The 21,181-nt window shown below is 45.4% G+C and overlaps 7 protein-coding genes across 7 annotated transcripts; 5 read left to right on the top strand and 2 right to left on the bottom strand.

Moving 5' to 3' along the window:
- Positions 1-4,755: 4,755 nt before the first annotated feature.
- PHATRDRAFT_47239 (predicted protein) lies at positions 4,756-6,592 on the top strand (the record flags this gene model as incomplete). The annotated part of the gene is made up of 2 exons (XM_002181429.1): positions 4,756-6,430; positions 6,573-6,592. The coding sequence occupies 2 exons, from the start codon at positions 4,756-4,758 to the stop codon at positions 6,590-6,592; spliced, it is 1,695 nt and encodes a 564-aa protein (XP_002181465.1).
- Positions 6,593-6,856: 264 nt separating this feature from the next.
- PHATRDRAFT_21456 (predicted protein) lies at positions 6,857-7,551 on the bottom strand. The gene is made up of 2 exons (XM_002181246.1): positions 7,117-7,551; positions 6,857-7,049 (listed from the first exon to the last, which is right to left on the bottom strand). The coding sequence occupies exons 1-2, from the start codon at positions 7,471-7,473 to the stop codon at positions 6,981-6,983; spliced, it is 426 nt and encodes a 141-aa protein (XP_002181282.1). The 5' UTR covers positions 7,474-7,551; the 3' UTR covers positions 6,857-6,980.
- Positions 7,552-10,291: 2,740 nt separating this feature from the next.
- On the top strand, positions 10,292-11,164 carry PHATRDRAFT_47237 (predicted protein; the record flags this gene model as incomplete). Its single annotated transcript, XM_002181428.1, has 1 exon — positions 10,292-11,164. The coding sequence occupies one exon, from the start codon at positions 10,292-10,294 to the stop codon at positions 10,766-10,768; it is 477 nt and encodes a 158-aa protein (XP_002181464.1). The 3' UTR covers positions 10,769-11,164.
- Positions 11,165-13,350: 2,186 nt separating this feature from the next.
- Positions 13,351-14,436, top strand: PHATRDRAFT_47235 (predicted protein). The gene has a single exon (XM_002181427.1). It carries the CDS (start codon positions 13,465-13,467, stop codon positions 14,092-14,094), a length of 630 nt encoding a protein of 209 aa, XP_002181463.1. The 5' UTR covers positions 13,351-13,464; the 3' UTR covers positions 14,095-14,436.
- A 320-nt stretch (positions 14,437-14,756) lies between these two features.
- On the top strand, positions 14,757-15,595 carry PHATRDRAFT_47234 (predicted protein; the record flags this gene model as incomplete). Its single annotated transcript, XM_002181426.1, has 2 exons — positions 14,757-14,876; positions 14,927-15,595. The coding sequence occupies 2 exons, from the start codon at positions 14,757-14,759 to the stop codon at positions 15,593-15,595; spliced, it is 789 nt and encodes a 262-aa protein (XP_002181462.1).
- A 732-nt stretch (positions 15,596-16,327) lies between these two features.
- On the top strand, positions 16,328-18,233 carry PHATRDRAFT_47233 (predicted protein; the record flags this gene model as incomplete). Its single annotated transcript, XM_002181425.1, has 1 exon — positions 16,328-18,233. One exon carries the CDS (start codon positions 16,328-16,330, stop codon positions 18,218-18,220), a length of 1,893 nt encoding a protein of 630 aa, XP_002181461.1. The 3' UTR covers positions 18,221-18,233.
- Positions 18,212-20,663, bottom strand: PHATRDRAFT_47232 (predicted protein). Its single transcript, XM_002181245.1, has 3 exons — positions 19,969-20,663; positions 18,752-19,882; positions 18,212-18,675 (listed from the first exon to the last, which is right to left on the bottom strand). The coding sequence occupies exons 1-3, from the start codon at positions 20,113-20,115 to the stop codon at positions 18,475-18,477; spliced, it is 1,479 nt and encodes a 492-aa protein (XP_002181281.1). The 5' UTR covers positions 20,116-20,663; the 3' UTR covers positions 18,212-18,474.
- Positions 20,664-21,181: the final 518 nt, after the last annotated feature.

The raw sequence follows: 21,181 nt of genomic DNA, 5'->3' as shown, positions 1-21,181 counted from the left end.
ACCCTAACCCTAACCCTAACCCTAACCCTAACCCTAACCCTAACCCTAACCCTAACCCTAACCCTAACCCTAACCCTAACCCTAACCCTAACCCTAACCCTAACCCTAACCCTAACCCTAACCCTAACCCTAACCCTAACCCTAACCCTAACCCTAACCCTAACCCTAACCCTAACCCTAACCCTAACCCTAACCCTAACCCTAACCCTAACCCTAACCCTAACCCTAACCCTAACCCTAACCCTAACCCTAACCCTAACCCTAACCCTAACCCTAACCCTAACCCTAACCTGCCCTTAGGAGTTTCTTGTAGAACAATTTGACATTGTCTTCCCCATTCCGGGGAGCAACACAAGAGCGGGCGGGTCCGTCGCGAAATAAGCACCAGATTTCGTAAAACGCTCCGAATTACACTCCAAATCACCACGCTGCATGATCACCAGTCTTCTCTGGTGTTAGCCTACCCTATCCGCAAAAAATATCCGCGGTTGATGCTGTTCGCGCGCTGCATTGTAGATGCACATGGTGCCATGAGTGTTACAGTTACTGTATAGTTCGACAAAAATTTCATCTGCTTGTAGCTTTAGGGATGGCAAGTCCAATTTGGCTGACAATGAGTGTCAGAATACGGTTGTATGTAAGCAACACAAAACACAAACGCAATTTGCGGAAGAAGAACTGACTGTGAAAGCTGTTTGCCAAATGTCAGCAAGTTAGGTATCCCTGTGCAGTAACTATAACCCTATTTGATATCCCAGTGCAATTTGTTGATATCCCAGTGCAATTACTTATAAAAATGTGATATCCCAGTGTAAAGATAAAATTTGCATTCATGTTTATTTTTACAGCATCCGGATATCGTTTTCCTCAGAGTAATTACTTAGGCGTAGTTTTTGGATAAATTATAAACATCATTGTATGAAAGTACTACACTGGGTTCTCCCTCCCCTTAGGCTTCATGTTTTGTCATATGTGGACAACTCTTCCTTATGACCCAAAGCGACGGATGAACCTAACCAAGAAACCCAAGTGTCGCGGTACGTTAATCAAGGTCAATATGTGAAAGGAGCCTGAATCAAGAAGGGTTCACAAAAGCAGCATTTACATTTCAAAAGGGGATAGAACAAATCTCTCTACACAGAATTACATGAGATTGGCAAGGACTCCAATTCTAATGTTGGATCTCACCACATTTATTTTCATACGCCAAGTCCCATGGATTTAGTATGGTTTCCAACAAGCAGGATAGTGAACTCAGAGTAATTACTTAGGTGTAGTTTTTGGATAGATTTTATACATCATTGTATGAAAGTAATACTCTGGGTTCTCCCTCCCCTTAGGTAGTGTCCTCGAGGACTGACAAGGGTTTGATTAACCCCCCTGTACTACTTTACGCCGGGTAGTAATTCCATTCCAACCGGAATCAGGGCTGAGGTCCTTAAGCCTATTGGTATTGCTACCTCACCTGACCAGAGCAACCCGTAGTCACGAAATGGCCCTGCCGACAAGCCCTGAAGACTCCAAGGGGGGTTCGGCACCGGTGGCTCCAAGGAAGTAGGGAGGCCACAAGTAACTTACCAACAAGACCCTGAAGCAGTACTAGTGGGTCCTTGGTACCAGTTAGCATGAGGAAGTAGGGAAGCGGCTTTCAAACAATGTGTCGCATAAGCCGATAAATATCACCTTAAGTGATACCTCTAGCACTTATACAACACGATTGGATGTAAGCAATTTGATTCTCAAAATTCACGGAGCTCGTGGGAATTTGAGAACAACCTTAAGTAGACTTAAGGGATGTAACCAGTAACAACTGTGCGGATGAGCAGCAGTGGTTTGACGTGCTGTCAAGACTGTTAATCTGTTATGTAGTACAACCAATGTACGCACATAGGACAGGAAAACGCTGTGTCGACAAAGTCTGGTAAACGAAGGTTGGGCGTTATTACGAACGACCTGCAATACACCTAAGCGAGCCTAGGGACTTTAAAACTCAACTCGCTTACGATGCTCCGCGCGGGTTAGACAGCGGATACGAGGATCTATGCTAATGCAATATTTGGATCAATGACTTTCTAAAACAATGAGAGGAAGATTATTGTACTACTAGTCCATCAGGTTTGGGAGGTGCAGTTCACTGGACTACCGTTACCATGTGACAGATAATCTTACTCACATGTATGAGTCTTCCTCTTCTAAGCATAACTCCCACACAGAATCTTGCAGTGAGTATTTGTTCCTGCCTGATTACTCTCTCACAATTCGTGGGACTGGATCCTATCATTCATTTGTATAGTCCTTTCCTGTATCCTCTTCCAAGGAATTCCCATAGTTGTCCCGCGAATATATCGTGTCGTACAATAAGGCCGACACAAATTTAACGGTTCCATTGCTATCCTCAACAGGATCACCATTCACGTTATCATTGGTATCTGTTACCCGTCACACAAACATGTCGCGATGGTGTATACCATAACATTTGTCTCTACCTCTTTTCCGAGAAGGCCCCTCATATTGTTCTATTTTTTACTATAAAATTCTGTCCAGTAAAATTCCGTGAGACCTTGCCTTGGCTGTCTTTCTCCGAGGTGACAACCAAAAAGTCGGAGTCTTCCTGTTGCTAAATTTGCAACAATATTGAAGCCACCCACCATGAGCTGCTGAATAAGTGAGATGTACCCTAATGTCACTGCTCAGCTGTATAAAAAGTCTGACTTTCTCTCTTGGAATAGCAATTCTTCTCAAAACTTTTGGAGAAAGGCATTTACTGTGAAACCCCTGGCTGAGTACAACAATCACTTTGTCAAAAATCCGCTGTAGCCAGGCTTGGTTCCATTGAAAGTCTATAAATGGGCAGGCATAGTACCGGTAAAGGGCAATTTGATGTCCAAGTAAAGGCTTTTTTGCTGCTTTGCCACAATAAAAATGCACTTTTCCAAGCATCTGCATGCTGAAATTGTATGTGCTGCTTAAATTTTTGGCACGAAATGTTGAGATATGCTAGACTTGGACAGTGCATCTCCTTTCGCTTCCAATTGCATCTACACGTCTTAAGAAAACATAGAATTGGCAATGAACAGTATTGATAGAAGAATTGCTAAGATCAAACACTGTTGTCTTCAACCCAAGTTCAACATTGTGGCTTGTCTGAAACTTACTGTTGAATTGGTGGTACTTGTGGCAATGCTCAGCTATGCATAGCAGATCATACTGACTAGATTTTCATCAAGTTACTGCAGTAAAATTATGGGCTACTTTGGGTTTGAGTTTTATATCTTGTACCGGCTCTACGTGAACCGCGATAAAAAGAGATAACCTAGTACTTTTAATGTTGTGAGTTCAAAACTTTTAATGCGGTTCAATGCGGTGTTTGGGCACAACACACCGCATTAAAGGCAGACTGCTCATTCGTATAATCCTTTCCTGTGTCCTCTTCCATCGGATATAGTCATTCCGCGAATACATCTAATACCGTACCTTACTGCTGGGTGTGGGGCAAAATTGAGGGAACTGCTGAATTGAATCTTACTGTTAATGGCTATACATAATAGTATACGGGGTTGTTCTTAACTAACTGTAAAGAGATTTTTTAGAAAGTGTTCCCGTGAGAATAAAAACACTTAGAATCAGTGTGATTTTTCCCAAATAGCGTAAATTTTACTGCTGCTCCATCCCAAATATCGAACTTTCTCTATTACTTTTACATGAAAGCGAGAATCATGTAATCCATTGGGAATTTCTTATATTTGGATAACAACCCATGTTGAAGATCTGTGGAGATTTACTTGGTCGGAAAAAGCCATGTTAAAGATCTTAGGGAACTACTTGAATGAGTGACAAGCGTTGTTTAAAAGGTCCAGAGAAGACAAATGATCAAGTATTGTGAGGAACTTGGGAGAACCATTAACTGCAGCAATTACAAATATTGTTGGGATTTATTTCCTACAGGAGGTCATACAGTACCACTCAGGGATCCACCTCAGTAGGCTGAGATAAATTTCGCTTCCCATTTCCGACTTGCCAATTGGGCTCTTTTAGGGCTTGGCTACTAGGATTGATCAACACCGCAAGGTTGATTATCGCGAAACAGTAAGTTTCACCAGTTGTCACTTCTTAATTTACTAATTGTAAAGGTTATTCCTCGGTAGAAGAAATAACAGAAGTATCTTCTGACAGTGAATTACTCCTGTTGGCACGCTTTGTCTATAAAGATTCAAACGCGACTGAATTTTAGGGAAAGGATGACGTAAACTATTGGCTCAAGCAATGTTCTACACCAAAACAAGATTATCCTCGGTCTTTGAGTTTGCGAGATTCATTATCGATTCAGTAGAAGCCGTAGAAGCCTTAAAAGATGACAGTGAGAGTAGGTCTTGAATGTCGCTCGTGCATTTTGGAAGTCGTACATATTTGGTTTATTGTTAATCAATTTGAGCTGTCACGAATGCCCCTTTTTTAGGAGTGCTCTCATCCAACTCACAATTCTTTCGTGCCCAGAAACAGACCAGTATTTCAAAGTTAACTGCAAAAACTGACTGAAGAATCTTTGACTATGGTAAGATGACTTCAGAATTGACCACAGAATATCTTTTTATTAAAGAGAGCTGGACCTGGTCAGATAGAAAAGCGAGAATGAGAATGATAGAACAGTAACAACGGCTTTGTTTGATCGAGACCCTATTTTTCTTAATCATTTTTTACCTGCTTGTATATTTTGATGAGCAGGCTGATCGTGAAGAACACAATGAAGTTGAGGCTATGGAGATCAACAACGCCACCGAGACCAAGTCTCGCAAGGATCGTCCTGCTGGATCCATCCATTTCGGCGACACCGACTTCGATGTCGACGAGCAAGCTGGAGCCGCTTCGTGGGGCGAAGTATGCCACGCTTGTTGTGTCCATTCTGGACAGGAATGGGCCATGATCGCTCTTGGGATCTTCCTGGTTTGCTTCTTCCTCTACTTCTTCCTGGTGGGTCTTGACTTGCTTGGAAACGGTGCGAGGGTTATGACTGGATGCACTGCCGGAGAGTTGTTTGGTGACGACACTAATCCCATTGCTGGTCTGATGATTGGTATCCTTGCGACCGTATTGCTCCAGTCTTCTTCTACGACGACCTCGATTGTTGTGTCGTTGGTTGGTTCCGCTGTCTCTGTCCGTCAAGGAATTTACATGATCATGGGAGCAAACATTGGCACTTCAGTAACCAACACGATTGTTGCTATGGGTCAGATGGGCGATGGAGATCAGCTGGAGCGTGCTTTCGCTGGTGCCACTGTCCATGATATGTTTAACTTTTTGTCGGTGGCTGTACTACTCCCTGTAGAAGTCATCACAGGATATCTTTATCGGCTTACCAAGGCAATTGTCAAGGATGCCAATCTCGAAGACGGTGAAAGCTGGGATGGTCCCATCAGTAAGCTGGTTGATCCTCTTTCGGAAAAGATCATCATTCCCAATAGTAGTATTACCCGGGCTATTGCTTTGGGTGACGCAACCTGCAATGACGGCGGCGGCTTCTACCCCATGAATTGTACGGAAGACACGTATTTGGGTTGTGGCGGCGCATTTGGTCTCATTGCCTGTAGCAGCGATAGTGGTAAATGCCCTGCTTTCTTTCAAGGTGACGCTTCGGCAAGGGATGACAAGGTCTCTGGAGGTGTTGTCTTTTTCATTGCTATTGTCGTCCTTTTTGTTTGTCTCGCTGGGCTTGTAACTGTTCTTCAAAAGTTACTGCTTGGTATGTCCACTCGCGTTGTCTACAAAGCCACTGATATAAACGGATATCTTGCGATTGCTATTGGTACTGGTCTGACCATGCTTGTGCAGTCCTCCTCCATTACTACGTCCACTTTGACTCCGTTGGTTGGTATAGGAGCGCTTCGTCTTGAGCAAATGTTGCCCCTTACACTTGGTGCTAACATCGGTACAACTCTGACTGCCATTCTGTCTGCCCTCGTGTCTGCCAGCAAGGATTCGCTCCAGGTTGCACTTGCCCATTTGTTCTTTAACTTGACTGGAATTCTCATCTGGTACCCTGTGCCTTTCATGCGTCGTGTCCCTCTCGGAGCTGCTCGTAGACTTGGAAAATTGACGCGAATCTGGCGTGGTTTCCCCATTCTTTACATTGGAGTGATGTTTTTTCTCATTCCGCTTCTTCTGCTTGGCCTGTCGTCTCTTTTCGATGATGGCAGCACTGGTTTTACTGTCCTGGGATCCTTTCTTACCATCCTTTTGTTCCTTACCATTCTTTACGCTGTCTACTGGTTCCGTTACAGAGACGGTCGGCAGAAGTGCTCAAACAGCATGGCCCAGCGTGAGAAGAATCGCGTCGTAATGAAAGAACTCCCTGACGACATGGTGTATCTAAAGGAACACATAAAGCGTCTTATTGAACACACTGGACTCCCCGAAGACGAGGATGTCCAGCCAAGTATGAATCTCCTGATACTTCGGATGCTGAAGTTGATACCTAAGCATCGTGTGAGAGATCGATGTCGCTGTGTATCGGTTGGAGGATCCCTCTTGATTATTTGTTTAGTATATACTACATACAATCTGTGCCAAGAGTATAGTTCTCGCAGATACTGTTTGAGAATAACATAACTTGGGAATGTTTATCTTAGTTTGACTCCTGGTAGAAAAAGCATAGTATCAGGATGCTGCCGCACACTGCACACACACAGTTTTGTTCACTTCGTAGGCGAAGCCACTAACTTTGTCCAATTTTGGGATTCGATAAGCTACGAATGGCAAATTTGACACACACTCACGGCAAAATTGTAAATTATGAGAGGCCTGTGTATACTACTCCTCAAGCCTCTTCACGTTTCTACATTGAATGGAGCTAAAGATAGCTAACATGTAAATACGGGATTTATTAGTTCCTCTTATGATATCTGCCACTATTCACTGATCATTGTTTTGTCCCAAATAGGGGAATTGTGGCCTGAACGAAAGCCGAATATGAAATTTCTTCATTTCTACCTTTCTGGAATCTCCTTAGAATCCGGCAGATCTGCTGGACAAGACAAAGACACATAGCTTCTATCCTATCAAGACAACGATGTAAGCTTTTTCATGACAGAAACACAAGCAAACAATTTGTTGAGCACATACCCAATTCATGTATCCCCTGCAATCCTTTGCACCACAGTAACATGAAACTCGCTTTGCCTCAATACGTTCCAACGGAAATTTGTAATCATAAGAAAGCTCTTCTCCAGGGAGAATGTCTCGCTTCGCGTATATCACTATCCTTTTGATACCGTCAAGTGTGATGATCTTAGTGTAGCAATTTGGGTTGCAGCTTGCATTGACAAAGCGTGCTACATTGCCCTGCTTCGTGGCATCGCAAACACCTGATCCATCAATCCGAAACATATAGTCACTTCCGATCTTTGATGCATCATACTGTTTATCTCGCTTTTCTGCAACCGCATTTCCAATGAGTTCACCGCGATATTCAATTACCATTTCACCCGACGCGATTTCTTTGTCAGCAAATACTCCCCAAGCATGGATACCACTTCTTTCAAAACGCAAATGAGGCTCGCGGCAAGCAAGCAAGTCAACTCCGAGAGCCCCATTCCCAAAGGGAGCTACAGCCTTCATAAGACGCCGTTGGTTAGCCCGGTTTGTACGGTAACATGTCATTTTCTCTTCCTTTTTCTCAATGCTACAGTCATTTATCTGTGCAATCTGCCTCAAATTGCGTGGCCTTTCGCTGCGATGAAATGACCTTAAATTCAGAATCTTGTGGTTTTTAAGAGGATCATACTGCTTCATTCGCGCGCAAGAATCCGCATGAGCATTTCTACTTGTCCCCGCACAGGACTCAAGCTGCAACGTTGGTGGTTGGACAACGCTTTGTACCTTAAGCTGCGACATCCGTTTCACTTGCGAGGTTGAACCGACTAAACATACCGATAATTCCTCCCAATTGATCAAATTGGTAGGCAGCCCAAATCCTATTTGTTGAATTGCGTTCACCAAACAGAGCGCGGTGTCAAAAGATGAGGTTGAGGGTTTCGGATGATTCAAACGAAGGCACTCTGAGATAGTCTGAATATAAGAATTGCAATCATCAATAGGAACGGAATATTGGCAATAGCTGCAATAGCAATGGGCTTCTGATTCTGCTAGATCAATTGCATTTGCATTGCTCTGTCGAGTTGGTGACGTGCACCTATCACAGCAATGCCTGATATCGCAATATTGAACTGTAGATGATGCTTCATCCTTGATTGTGTAATCGTCACTCGCTGCTTCAGCACACCTCTTTCGGCATTGGTTAAAGACGTCTAGCGCCGGACCGGTCTTCTCTAAAGGGAAATAAAGATCGTCAGTAATTGAATAGGCAAGGTAGACGCAGAGCTGTTCGTAGCTTGTGTGGTCAGTCGAGACGCCTGGTTGAGCTCTTACGATGTTATGGCCTACAACAACCAGCTCTTCGATAGGAAGCTGCAACAAGGGACCACCTTGAAAATTATTCTTGTAGAAATCAAATATGTCATTCATCCTATGATAGTGTTGCCGTCCGGACGCGGTTTGTTCAGGAAGGTAGAGCTGACGAATTGTCACCATAGCAGGGCTGGGGGGATCAATGTTGGGTTGTACTTCAATAACTTCTCCAACAATCCCTTGCGATCGAGAAAGTAAGTGGCTGAGGTTCCTTATTTCTCTTTTGGGCTGCAAGCAGAAATCGTGATATCGACTGGCAATCCAACGCCAATTTGCGATTTGCTGGGCCGCCGTATCGTTCGCATCACCAAGTTGTCTCACTGAGCTCGGTCGTACAGACCTTTTCCTATTTCTAACATTTTTGTCGTATATCCTATGGCCATTCTCCTGGTTGGTAGAAGATGCTGCTACTCGTTCACCAAGCTTGTGATTGCCTTTACGCACAGAGTGGTTTTCTTTCGTTTGCTCCGTTTTCTTCTTTGTCGCTCTCGAAGGCATCCACTTTTGAATGACCCACCGGACCCCAGTGCTCCCCAAATTCATAAACGATACATTGGCCAACTTCACACTCAGAATAACCTTGTTCTTTCCCTTGATCCGCTCTGCAAGAACATGGTTTCGACGCGCGGTGTTGTTGGGTAGCTGAGACAACTCAACGTCAGCGTCTACGCGAGGTAAGAACGAAAATTGATCGAGAAACTTCTTGTCCACCAAGAACTCGACCTTGAATGGACTCCAAGCTTTTTTCTTTTGTTTACTTTCATCCAGTCTGATGATTTCACCTTCCAATATTCGATGTTGCTGCCCTGTCTTTGGGAAAAAGCATCGAATTCGTTTACCGATGAGAGCTAATCCTTCATCTCGACCTGGGAGAGGATTTGTCCAGAGACTTGTATACTCCAAAGAAGAAGAAAAAGAAGAAGTGGTAGTGGATGGAGTTAGAGTACCGCCTTTCTTGGTAATCGGTCGGGGATTTTCGTCGGCAAACAATCTGTGGGCAACCACACAGCCAACTTTGATACGGAACGGACTTAAGGTCTTTTTCTTCTCACGCATTCCTGCCGAGTTCCTAATTGCCTGTATTTCCTCCAAACAGCGTAATTCTTTCCCCCCTTGAGTGGACTTTCGTTTCAGCCCTCTCTTTGCGCCAATCTTTGCTGCAGTGGTGCTATCAACTGCGGATGGCGACATGTCAAGTCAGCCCCTTCCTTTCGTAAAATATATTCCGAGACTGAGTTACCGCATTCTACGAAAGAGGTGCCTATGTGTTACTTTGTAGAGACCTCGCTAGGTTCAGGACTCGCTAAATACTTCTGTTGAATCTTATCTCCGACGTCAATATTAGGCTTTCCCCACATGATCCGCTCCCCCATTTTGGGTTAGTTGCTTCGATTCCCATTGTTTTTATCTGACCGTACCGCCGGCACAACTCACTGTGAAATCAGTCGAATAGCCCTGACACTGTGCTTGGATGTCGCAGACATTCAGCTTTCTAACTGTAGTCGAGATTTTAGACATTCACTCACGTGACTGTGAAATATTACTGCTACATTTCAGTTAACCGAAACTGTCAACAAGTTTAGTTTTCAAACCCGTTTTAAATTTAAATGTTCAATGTTAATTACTCGTGCGTTCACATTTACAGTCAATTTGAACAGACTCTACGCTGACAGCAAATCGAAATTTTGGTCCATGATTTCTTTTCACACTACACAGTACTATTTGGATCGCAGTCACTCATAACTTTCTACAGCAACGAAGCCATCGCTGGCAGTGCTGTCGTCTTTTAGCGTCATTGGCTTTGAAGTGCCACGAGGTAGTTTGCCAAAACATGGAAGTGACCGAATTAGAAATTCGAACAAAAATTGACCGATATTCCGACTTCCTTCAGAATGTGCTGGTGGCTGATTTGAAGAAGGCAACCTCCGCCACAGCCGAAATTAAGCATGAAATCGACGAATTTCAATACCTTGAGCGGCGGCTACATCAACTCTTGAGCAAAAGCGATATTCCTAAAGTCCGAGAAATGGTAGACTTAGGCCATGGAAAAAGTTTTTGCCCAGCCCTTGCTGCTGATGAGTCTATGGTACACGTTCATGTTGGGATGGGTTTTTACGCTGAGTTATCGATATCCGATGCTTTGAAGTTTGTTGTAAAGCGTGTGCTATTTCTTCAAAACGAGAGGCTGAAGGAAAGCGCAGCGACAGTGCACCAACTGAAGGACCATATATTGGCATCCGAATTGACCTTGGACCAGCTCTCAGTGGAGTTGCAGCGCTCGCTCCATGGTGAACGCCGCCGAATGTGACTGTACTTCCGTAGCTGAAAGTTCTTTTAGTCGCTCAGACAATATTAGCTATCGGATGGGATAAAGAGGAGCTGCATTCGAATAGTGCTATGCGATAGACAAAAGTTGTAAGCTGCTTTGGCTCTTGGTGGATGGAGCAATGCTGAATCGATAATAGAGTGTCGCGACTTTGTGGCCATCAACAGTTCATGCGTTACTAGAAGTTAGCTCGATTCGCTTTTCATGGTTTGCAATCTTCTGGTGTGGATGAGCAGAGCGATACGGATCGAAGCTGTACCGAAAAAATACAGTGCGATATCTAGCATCCAGTGCAGATTGGCGATGTAGTAGACTGCGATCATCTGAAATGCCCAGCTGACCAAAGCAACCGGCGACCAGATCAATCCGTTTTGAAGCACAGCCACGCAGAACGCAGCTTGCATTCTGAGCTCGGGTCTAGCACTTGACAAAGACGAGTTCTTTGAGGTAAATCCATCTAGAAAAAGAACCAATGGGATAGTAAAACGGAGAGTGCCCAAGATTCTGTCGCAAATCTTATCGGACGATGTCGACGACCGTGCAGGTGCTTTTGTTATCTCTTTGGAAATGCTCGGCGTTGTCGATGCAGATACAGAGCAAAGCCAGTAAAAGATAGCGCTCGACAAAAAATGCGGCGTAAAGTGGGGAAGGTCAAAGGTGTTCATCAGACTATCCGATAGAAGCGATGCAGAGAGAAATCCAATGTAGCATTGCGTAGTTGTGTCTAGGAAACCTTCTTCGTCTCTTCTACTAAAGACAAACCTGGTAGCTCTTTCCAGTGCAAGTGTTGCAGTAGCGAAAACTGCTACTGCTACTCGCAACAGACCGCCGGAATATCTCACAAAGGGAGCGGTTGCTGTAACACCCTTCAAAAATGTATGAATGCCGATTTGAAGACCATCTACCAATGCCAACATGGGTGCAATCCAGGTATTTGTACTTAAATTCCAATTTACACGTCGCATTTTCCTGGTATCTGTCGACGTGCTCGATATGAGAGGAGCTTGTCGCCTCCGCTTAATTTGCGCAGCACGGTTTTTGCGGTCGGGCTTGCTCTTACTCATTTCCAAACAAATTGATGGGATTTCTTGGTGAACCGAAATCGTTGAGTTCGTCAACTTTGATGTTGGCGGAAAGTCGTTTGTGATTCCATTCCTCAGCCCATGTATAAGTGAAGTATGATCGCTAGGTTTACGCGTCGCAGTGTCGGTGAGCGGATCCAGAAGTGAGGCTCCTGAAATAGGCTGCATCTCATCAGTTTTCCCGGGATCGTTGCTCGAATGATCTGTCAATGTGCTGATTGACGACGCAGAGGATGCCTCTTGAGACTCGGTATTATCGTGTTCGCTTCCGTCAATCGATTCGTTTTCGAATTTAAAGTCATCCAGCTCTTGGCTCATTTTACTGCAATCGCTCAAGGAACATTTGGTAGCGTACGGTTCTGTTACAAGATCATGTAGTAAGCTTTTATCGTCGTCTTGGTTCCGGGGTAATGCTGCTTCGTCTAGTCCTTGACCCGTGTACTGAACGCGGATGTCGGACACGTGAGTGGGATCCTTCTTTTTGGCCACATCCGAGTAAGTGATGTTCTGACCCATTTTCAAGGGCAAGTTACGTTGTGAGAAGTCGTCCAGGTTTGGTGTTAACCTGATGCCTGGGAGAGCAGCCTGGTCCGAGAATGATTCAAAGCCTGCCTGGACGATGGATAGATAGTCAGTACCTTGACATTTACCCTGAATTTCGGAGTCGTAAGGATGCTGTTCTGGTCCGGCGGCAGAAGGCTCGTGCATTGATAGAGACAGGGATTCTCCAGCTAGTACAGCTGATTTTCCTGCGTTTTCTGTTGGTGGCGAACGAAACCAAGATGTTGACGTATTCTGTCCATTGTGAGCTGCAGCGCTTGATAAAGCCGAAGGTTTCCGTATGGTACTGTCCGGAAATTCCCAGGGGTTGACAGGAACAGATTGGTGTAAAGGCCTCCGAAATAACAGGTGGGGAGGAAGTCCCTCTTCTTCTACGCCCTCCACCCTGTTTCCGCCACTACATTCTTGAAGATCAGGGTCGAGAATGCCACCGGGGAGGAAGAACGAATCGACAAAGGCCGCGTCTTCATTGTCGCTGCCTGTAGCCATGTCACCGTGAGTTTGAAATCAGTTAAAATTCGTTTGGAGATCCTTCTACGATGGAGAAACCAAAAACAAGCTGGGTTGAATCACTTTCCAGGTTTCCTCGGATTTACTGCGGTGGATCATCCGTTTCGTTTGCAGGATAACGACTCTAAGCTCTCTAGAGAGAGAATAGAGTAGCTCTACTCTAGCCTACTACTACTAGCTAGTAGTGCTCTAGCGAGAGAGAGAGTGAGCAATGTTTTAAAAAAAGACCAACATGAAAAGAGTAGGGTTGTTGGTACAACCTGGAATGTGGAATGTCGATGTTTAATGGTGCACACACCTTTCCTTCCTCTCACAAAATTCTGGGCCGTTCGGCGGCTGACATGCTTGTGAAGCGCCAACCGAAAAATAAAGCAGACAAACAGGAAATCGCGGAACAATAATTGGAAGGAGGAACTGGTTGCTGATCATGAATTTCGTGGCATAAAGGAGAATATATCCATGTAGAGCGTGGAGAATATTCAAAATCGCTTACTCACACCCACATTCGCAATCCGCTTAGACAGAATGGCGGGGCTTGGGCGACGAACACATTATCGGAAGCACTTGACAGACTCGATACTTCACGACTTTCCTGAACCTCTGGGGGACGAACGGGTCGCCAAGATAGTTGCTACTCGGGGAAGTAATCAGTTCGACATAGTCTTGTCGGTGGAAAAATCGTTACCAGAAGAGCACTCAGCGACAACGCGACCTTGCCACTTGGCCATCCTTCCCACAAAGTTTCGCAAACTGGTTTGGCTCAAACGAAACGATTTTGTCATCGTTCAAACAGCTACGGATGCGGAAGGTGCTGACAGAAAGAACGATTCTGGTGGAGTTCGCTTTATGATTACGCATATTCTTTACAAGGAGCAGATCAAGCATCTGCAATCGAATGAACTCTGGCCCGGATGGGATACGGAATTTACTCAGGACTCGATAGAGAGTAGTCCCCAAAATGAAATAACTACAAACGAGGATTGTAGTAGTGCAGGGGTCAGATCCTTCGACGAAGAGGACCAAGCTTCGCCGATCGAGGATGGGATTGTGTATGCAACTGGATACGATACAGATGATGATCTTTTCGTTAATACCAACAGACTTGCTAGCTTGCAGGTTCAAGACTCGTCGGAGACTGAAAGCGACGAAAACTGATACGTCGACACTGCCACTGTCCCTGGTGAAAATACATACGAGACTGAGACGAAGAAATGGTTGCTGGTAAGAGACGGCAGCCACAAAACCAGTTGTTGTCCATCGCAAACTCTGCTGTGGCAAAAATTTGCTCGCAGTTCAAGACCCGTCGGAATTGTACTTGGGCTGGCCTAGTAAAAGTAGTAGTAGACAGGTGTCATTGAAAAAAATGCCCATTCCACTGTCAATGCATTCGAAAAGAGAAAATACGCTAAAGGGGATGGGAAAAGGTGAAAAACTCGCTAATGTAAAGGGGACAGAACGTGTTCTCTCTAATGTAATTAGCTTCATTTGGCGCCAGTATATTGTTAGATATCCAAAGTATTTAAACTAACTGTAAATGCCAAAATATTTGTCACGGATGCCAACCATTGCCCAAAGCTGGCCAGCAAGGTATCACTGTCAACACCACTCCCTTCTCTCATTGAAATTTACGGTCCAGACATTGCAAACTGAGCATGAGGATAGCCGTCAAAGATATCTTTCCTTCCTTCAAAGCTCTCCAAGCTGCATGGTTCAGCCATAAACACGTGCTCAATAAAAGGTACGGAACTTTGGAGGCAACACCACTGGAACGGAATTGAGCTTGGCCAGACTTGGCATTCGGTCTAGATTTGAACCAAATGTGTCTTGATCAGCCTTTGGCCCAAGCATTTCAGCTCTCTGTTTTCACCACCCCAATTTCTTCTCTCTACAATTTAGGTATGAAGTCGCCAAGCATTACTATGTCTGACCTTTGGACAGTGTTTGAGTTTATTGGGTTCGTGAAGGCATATTCTGATAAAGAAAGCAGCGTGGATTGGTAGTCCTCGCCACACCGGAACCGTGGGAACAACATTCCGTCACCAAAAAAACTCTACGTCGGACCCGTAAGCGCTGTACTTACGCCCTTGTCGTCTTGCTGGGAATCGTGGGGCTTTTGGGCGTAACCTTGGGGATTACCAACCGCACGAACAGTCGCACCGAAAGCCAAACGACTGCAATAACGGCGACTGACGGTACAACTACCGGAGACGCCAACGGCAATAGTGACAATTTGGATGGCGACACCAACAATGCACTCTCCGTGTCACAAACGTCCCACGTCATAGCTTGGCCGGTAGCCACTTCCTGTCTGGATGAACCATTTCGGCCACTCGTACGGGTTTCTTGTGGCGCCACGGAAACGGTACGTATTCGCACCGTCCAAAACGCTAACCGCACCCTCACAAGCGATCGCACCAACGTAGCCACGTGCGTCCCCAATCAGCTCGCCAATTCCGCAAGGTTGGCGGTTGCCTTTGGGACTGTACCGGCACCGTGCCGGGGTCCGTCGGCCCCGTCCAAGCGGTGTTGTCCCCGTCGCTCCCTACCGACACCGCCAATAACGTTGCGGACGAACCCCGACCAGTCCTGTGAAGGGATGCTTACGGAAATTCTGGATCCCATCATGGGCCTCAATCCTGCCAATCCAGCCACCTGAAAAGTCCGTCGGCGGGCAATTGTCCCTTCATTCCACAAGCGATGGTTGAATTGGATGATATCATCTTTGCCGAACGCGCCGAAATTCTCGCCGCTGATTTACAACCCAAATTAACCAAGGGGCAGGTGGTCGACCGGACAAATTGCCAATTATCAAGGCCCTCTATCACTTTTGAGAGAGGCCAAACAAAATCAAACTACTCCTCGTTGTGGAGCCATTGCTAAAATATACTGTACAAATTTGTTTCCTTGGCGGTGGGAGATAGGTTGCCCTGAGATCTCTCATCGGACGCGCTGCGATATACCTATACATTTTTGGCAATGGTTGGCATCCGTGACAAATATTTTGGCATTTACAGCTAGTTTAAATACTTTGGATATCTAACAATATACTGGCGCCAAATGAAGCTAATTACATTAGAGAGAACACGTTCTGTCCCCTTTAGCGAGCTTTTCACCTTTTCCCATCCCCTTTAGCGTATTCTCTCATTCGAAAACGATACGTAGAGGTGGCTGCTAGACTACCACTTCTTATCGTTATGCGAACACGATTGGTCACTTCTTGTCGCAGAAAAGCAGAGATTTTACAGTTATTGATACCCCAAGTTTCTGCTTGTGTAGAAAAGGTCACTGGTAATACGCGTTGCCCACCACGAGCTGTAGCAAACCAGATCGCCGCCAGTGTGTTTATCGCGCTTATATTTTTCCCCGCATCGTTACATATTGCGATAGAATGAACGACAAAGAAGGGAGCCCAAAGGACGATAGGATTGGGTCGTCAGGTCTTCATAGGCATAGCAGTCACCGTAACGACAAACAACGGTCTCGTAAAAGTGAGGGTAGGCAGCGAAGTCGAAAGCGCGAGCGCGGGGAGGAACCAGATTTGGCGAAAGGCAGGAGTCATCAACTCCAAAAGAAGTCCACATCTCGAAAACATCGCCACGCTAAGCAAAAAAAACGACACAAAAGAACGGAGAGTATTAGCTCTAGTGCTTCATCGGCCTCTCCGAGCAGTATTAACCGTGGGCATGAACGAAGCGACTCCGAGAAAAAGGTTCTTAATGAGCGTTTAATGGCGAAACTTGCAGCACGGGGGGAAACCCTGGAGGAAAGAAACCAGCGTCGGTCTCAGAAACGTGCTGCTCATATTAGCGCTACTTTAGGTTATACCGCTGACGATAATCCCTTCAACGATCCTAACATTCATGAAACTTTCACTTGGAAGAAACGAGAGGAAACGACTCCTGCGGAATACAGCGATAAACCAAAAAAGGACAAAACTCTGGAAGAAATCGAAAAGGTCCGCCGTCGACGAAAGGATCGAGAGAACCAATTTGACGAAATGCAGAGGATTCGCGCCGAAGAAAGTCGAATGAAGGAGCTGGAAAACTACGATGATTGGGCTAGGAAGGAAGAAGAGTTTCATTTGCATCAACAAAAGCAACGATCGGCAATTCGCTTGGTAGAGGGAAGGGAGAAACCTATTGATGTACTTGCTAAGAACCTTTTGCTGTTTGGCCTTTCAGAAGAGGATAAAAAAAAGCGCTCGTCATTAAAATACCAAGAGCGTTACAACGCTTTGGAAGCTCTACAGACTCTTGAAGCCGAGTTGGAAGACCCTCATATAATGCTTAAAATGCTCAAGCTCAATGAGCTTGAGGAATTGTTGGTGGAAATTGATATGTTTAGGTCTTTGGAAAGAGATGCTTTGTCGACTGTTGGTGTGAAAAGCACTCAGCCTAACCAGGTCCTCCAGTACTGGGATGCTCTTCACAAAGTGGCACAAGACGAGATCAAATACCTGAAGAGCGGTGGTGATCAAGGATCGCATGCAAAAATTGTAGTAGAAGTTCAGAAAGTGTTTAAAGGTCAGTCATTTGCAGATTTAGCCAAAATGAAAGACGAAGTTGCTTCCCGGATTCGAGTCAATCGAGAGAATTCAGGCTCGCGCGGGACCGCTTTTGATGTTCTGTACTGGCAGTCGGTTATGGAGCAGCTTGATGTATATTTAGCAAAGTGTGAGCTCTCTGACTTACATTCCAAAATGTTGGTTCGTCAACTTGACAAGCTGGAGAGAGAAAAAGAGGAGCTTGCGAGAGATCCGGAAAAATTGGATATCAATGCTACGAAAGATGCCTTTCCCGTTGCCTGCACGATTGACGCGCCAAAGCAGTTGGACCCAGGGTCTGGTGAGTTGGAAGAAGAACTTGGACTTACTAGTGAGGTGGCCGTGAGCCGCGGCAACTATGCATGGGAGGACAAATATCGTCCACGAAAGCCTCGTTATTTCAACCGAGTAAAAACTGGATATGACTGGAACAAATACAACCAAACGCATTATGATCAGGACAACCCACCGCCAAAGACTGTGCAAGGCTACAAATTTAATATTTTTTACCCGGATCTAATTGATCCTACTAAGACTCCACAATTTATTTTGGAGGGCGCCGATACAGACGAGTTCTGCATCCTCCGCTTCTGTGCCGGACCACCGTACGAAGACATTGCATTCAAGATAATAAATCGAGAATGGAATCGGTCAAGGAAACGGGGCTATAAATGTTCTTTCGAGCGTGGAGTCCTTTCATTGTACTTCAATTTCGCGACACATTGGTATAGACGATAAAGCGTGTTTTCCTAAAGTTTTTAACTTGTTCATAGTCAATTCCTCGAATTCACTTTTGGAGCGAAACCGTTTGAGAGCGTGCCTTAATTATCAAGCTTTTCGGCTAATTTCTTGTCTACCTTTTCTTGTTTTTTCAACATTCTTTCTCGATTCGGCACCCACGCACAAGTTCTGGGTAAGTATTTGTATAGAAGTGAGGTAACCGGACCAAAGATATGGGAATCGGAATCACATTCTTATTTGCTTCAATCTACTTACTGGACCCAGTTCGATTCAAAAGTCTCCCATGTTTGGTTAGGTGTCACAAGCTCAATATCTTCGGCGCGCGGAGCATTTTTCAATTCTACACTGCAATCGGCTAACGGGCTCAGAATTTCTACAGATTTCGGGACCTGTTCCAAGGCTGCAACCAAAAGTTCTTGAGGAACAATACGCCCTGTTGTTACAGCACGATCCTAGCAGCAAATACAGTAATGAGAAAGTGTATTGCATACCAGTACCGGAGAAACATTCAAAGCAGTCGTCACTTACCGCAGCTCGTTGAAACACGGCATCCCTAGGTGCCGTGATGTGAAGAATGGCTATTCGTAAAGCAGGAAACTCGTTTCTCAAGCGCTCAAAGTACGATTTGTACCAACTCCAATCACGCAATGATCCGTCAACCAATACGTTCTTGCCTTCGCGCAAGCTTGCCAGCGTAAGAATCTCGGCAATATAACCAGATTCCTTACGCGTGAGTTCACCAGCGAGCTCAGGACTTTGGTCAACGTACAAATGAAACTCAGGAAGGTGCCGTCGAATGTCGTCAGGGTCGACGCTCACGAAGGCTATAAGGGGAAAGCGTCCTTTCTCGACAAGCCGCCGCATCGTATAACTTTTGCCAGCGCCCATGGCTCCAGCTGTAAATACTATCCACGGTTCGGTTGGAGTAGTGCAAAGCTCGCCGTTGTTGTCGCTCAGGATGGCATTGTTGACATACTCGCTAACAATAGCATCTTGAAACCGTTGTCGTTCGAATGTGTAGTTTTTGTGATAGTTATAATCCAGAGTCTTTCGAATGTGGGCATATTTTCCGTAAAACATCTTATGGTCGGCTTTGTGGTTGTCTTCACTAGACTGAAAGACGGAGAACCGCCTTCGACAAGATTTTCGACGAAAGACTGTGCCAGACATGTCCATTCTTTCTCCAAGAGCAAGTTTACCAGACAATGGGATTTGCGTAAACGTCTTTGCGAATTCTGACCATTTGCATCCCTCCAGCCTAGGGGAATCGTCATTGCGAATGACAAAAACCTTTTCAACGTTAGGAGTGATTTTGGAAACATTGTGTGGGACGCTTTGCAATGCTTTTCGAATCTGCTCTTCCGAAATGGAGCGATCCGTCTCGTTGCCACGCAAGCGGACACGCTTCAAAATTACTTCAGGCTCGGCAATAATGTGAATGAGTCCGACTTTGAGACAGGGAAATTCTTGGCGCAATCTTTCGACATAGTCCTTATACCAATTTACGTCTTTTAGTGCGCTGTCCAGCACTACATTCCGTCCAGCTTGCAGGGCTGCCAAAGTCAGTGTCTCAGCAATGTAGCCACCCTCTTTGCTAGTCAAGGCATCTACCATAGTCGGGGAGTTCTCACAGAACGTTGAAAATTCGGGAAGCATCCGCTGGATCTCATCAGAGTCGACATAGACAAACGTTAAAAGTGGTAAATAGCCCGTTCGAATCAGATTGTGAATAGTGAAGCTCTTACCAGCGCCTTGTACGCCGGCGCTAAGAATAAGCCAGGGCTCGGTCGGATACTCGCAAACACTAGTGGAATCGGAATGCTCGAGAAGATCTTCAATGATGCTATCGTGAAACCACTGTCGGTCTTTGCGATAATGAGAGTGATAATCATAATCTAACTTTTCCCGGACGTGGCCATAAGCGCCGTAACAATTGGTGTCCTCGGACGTCTTAAAATAGGATTCTGTAGACAGCGCAACAGAAAATCGTCGAATCATGGCTCTTTGCGATCGCCTCTGCTGCGCCGGCACATGGCCTCCCGCATCATGCCCGGTTGAATCAAATCGATACAGATGGTGGGGTGACTTAGGCTGACTTGATGCACCGCTGTCGGTCGTCGCTAGCGGATGCTGATTCATTGAATAGAAATACGTTGCTTCAATCGTCGCTGTGATAGGACTCACAAAGAATCTCACCAAGGCAAATGCAAAAACCAACAAAACAAGGAAGCGAGTCTCCATGCACTGTCGTAAGCGCAGAATAGAAGCCCACTCGGAGTCACTTCCTTGTTAGCCGTCGCCTCTTGGTGGAACGAGTACTCTCGCAAGAATGGTATTTTTGTATTCACTTCTTCGGCCCTAAATTGGACAAGACGATTCTGCCGCGGATTCCCAGTCCGTTGTTGTAACTGCCGAAGAGGAATCCTTCTCTGTCACTTGTTCCGAAGGTTGTGTCCTTCTGTTTCCCTGTCGCTGCTTCATGTCGAGCCAGATATGGGGATGGCAAAAAATCACTAATACTCAGGAGTGAAAACTCCTTACACGACTCCATTTACGTCATACTCAGAAATACTTTCGATCCGGCCGTTTGCTATTCAAACGAAGAACGCAAGCACACAATCCACGTCCACAATCATCAGAAAACAAACATTAATGCAGCTCATTTGCTTGTTATTGTATAATGGCGGTGCTTCGTATTGACTGCACCTATTGCGTAGTTTCATAGACAACACATTGTAGCATCCCTACAGAGGGAATTTGCTGGCAGCACAAAGTAGGTAAGCTGGATTGAGAATTTGCACAGATAACGCCCATTTTCATCCTGTCTTTTTTGGGCGTGCACATTTCTTGGCATTGCCCACCACGTCTGTCAGAGACATTCGATTCTGTTGGATTAAGTTTGCAGCATTCGGGACAGCTGTGCTTGTATTCACCTCGTAGCTCATCGTAAAGAATGTG

The sequence above is a fragment of the Phaeodactylum tricornutum genome, chromosome 12 (genome assembly GCF_000150955.2).
Source record: "Phaeodactylum tricornutum CCAP 1055/1 chromosome 12, whole genome shotgun sequence".
In the NCBI taxonomy this organism is placed as follows: domain Eukaryota; phylum Bacillariophyta; class Bacillariophyceae; order Surirellales; family Neidiaceae; genus Phaeodactylum; species Phaeodactylum tricornutum.
Note: the sequence above shows the minus strand (reverse complement) of the source record. Positions and strands in the feature narration are given on the sequence as shown.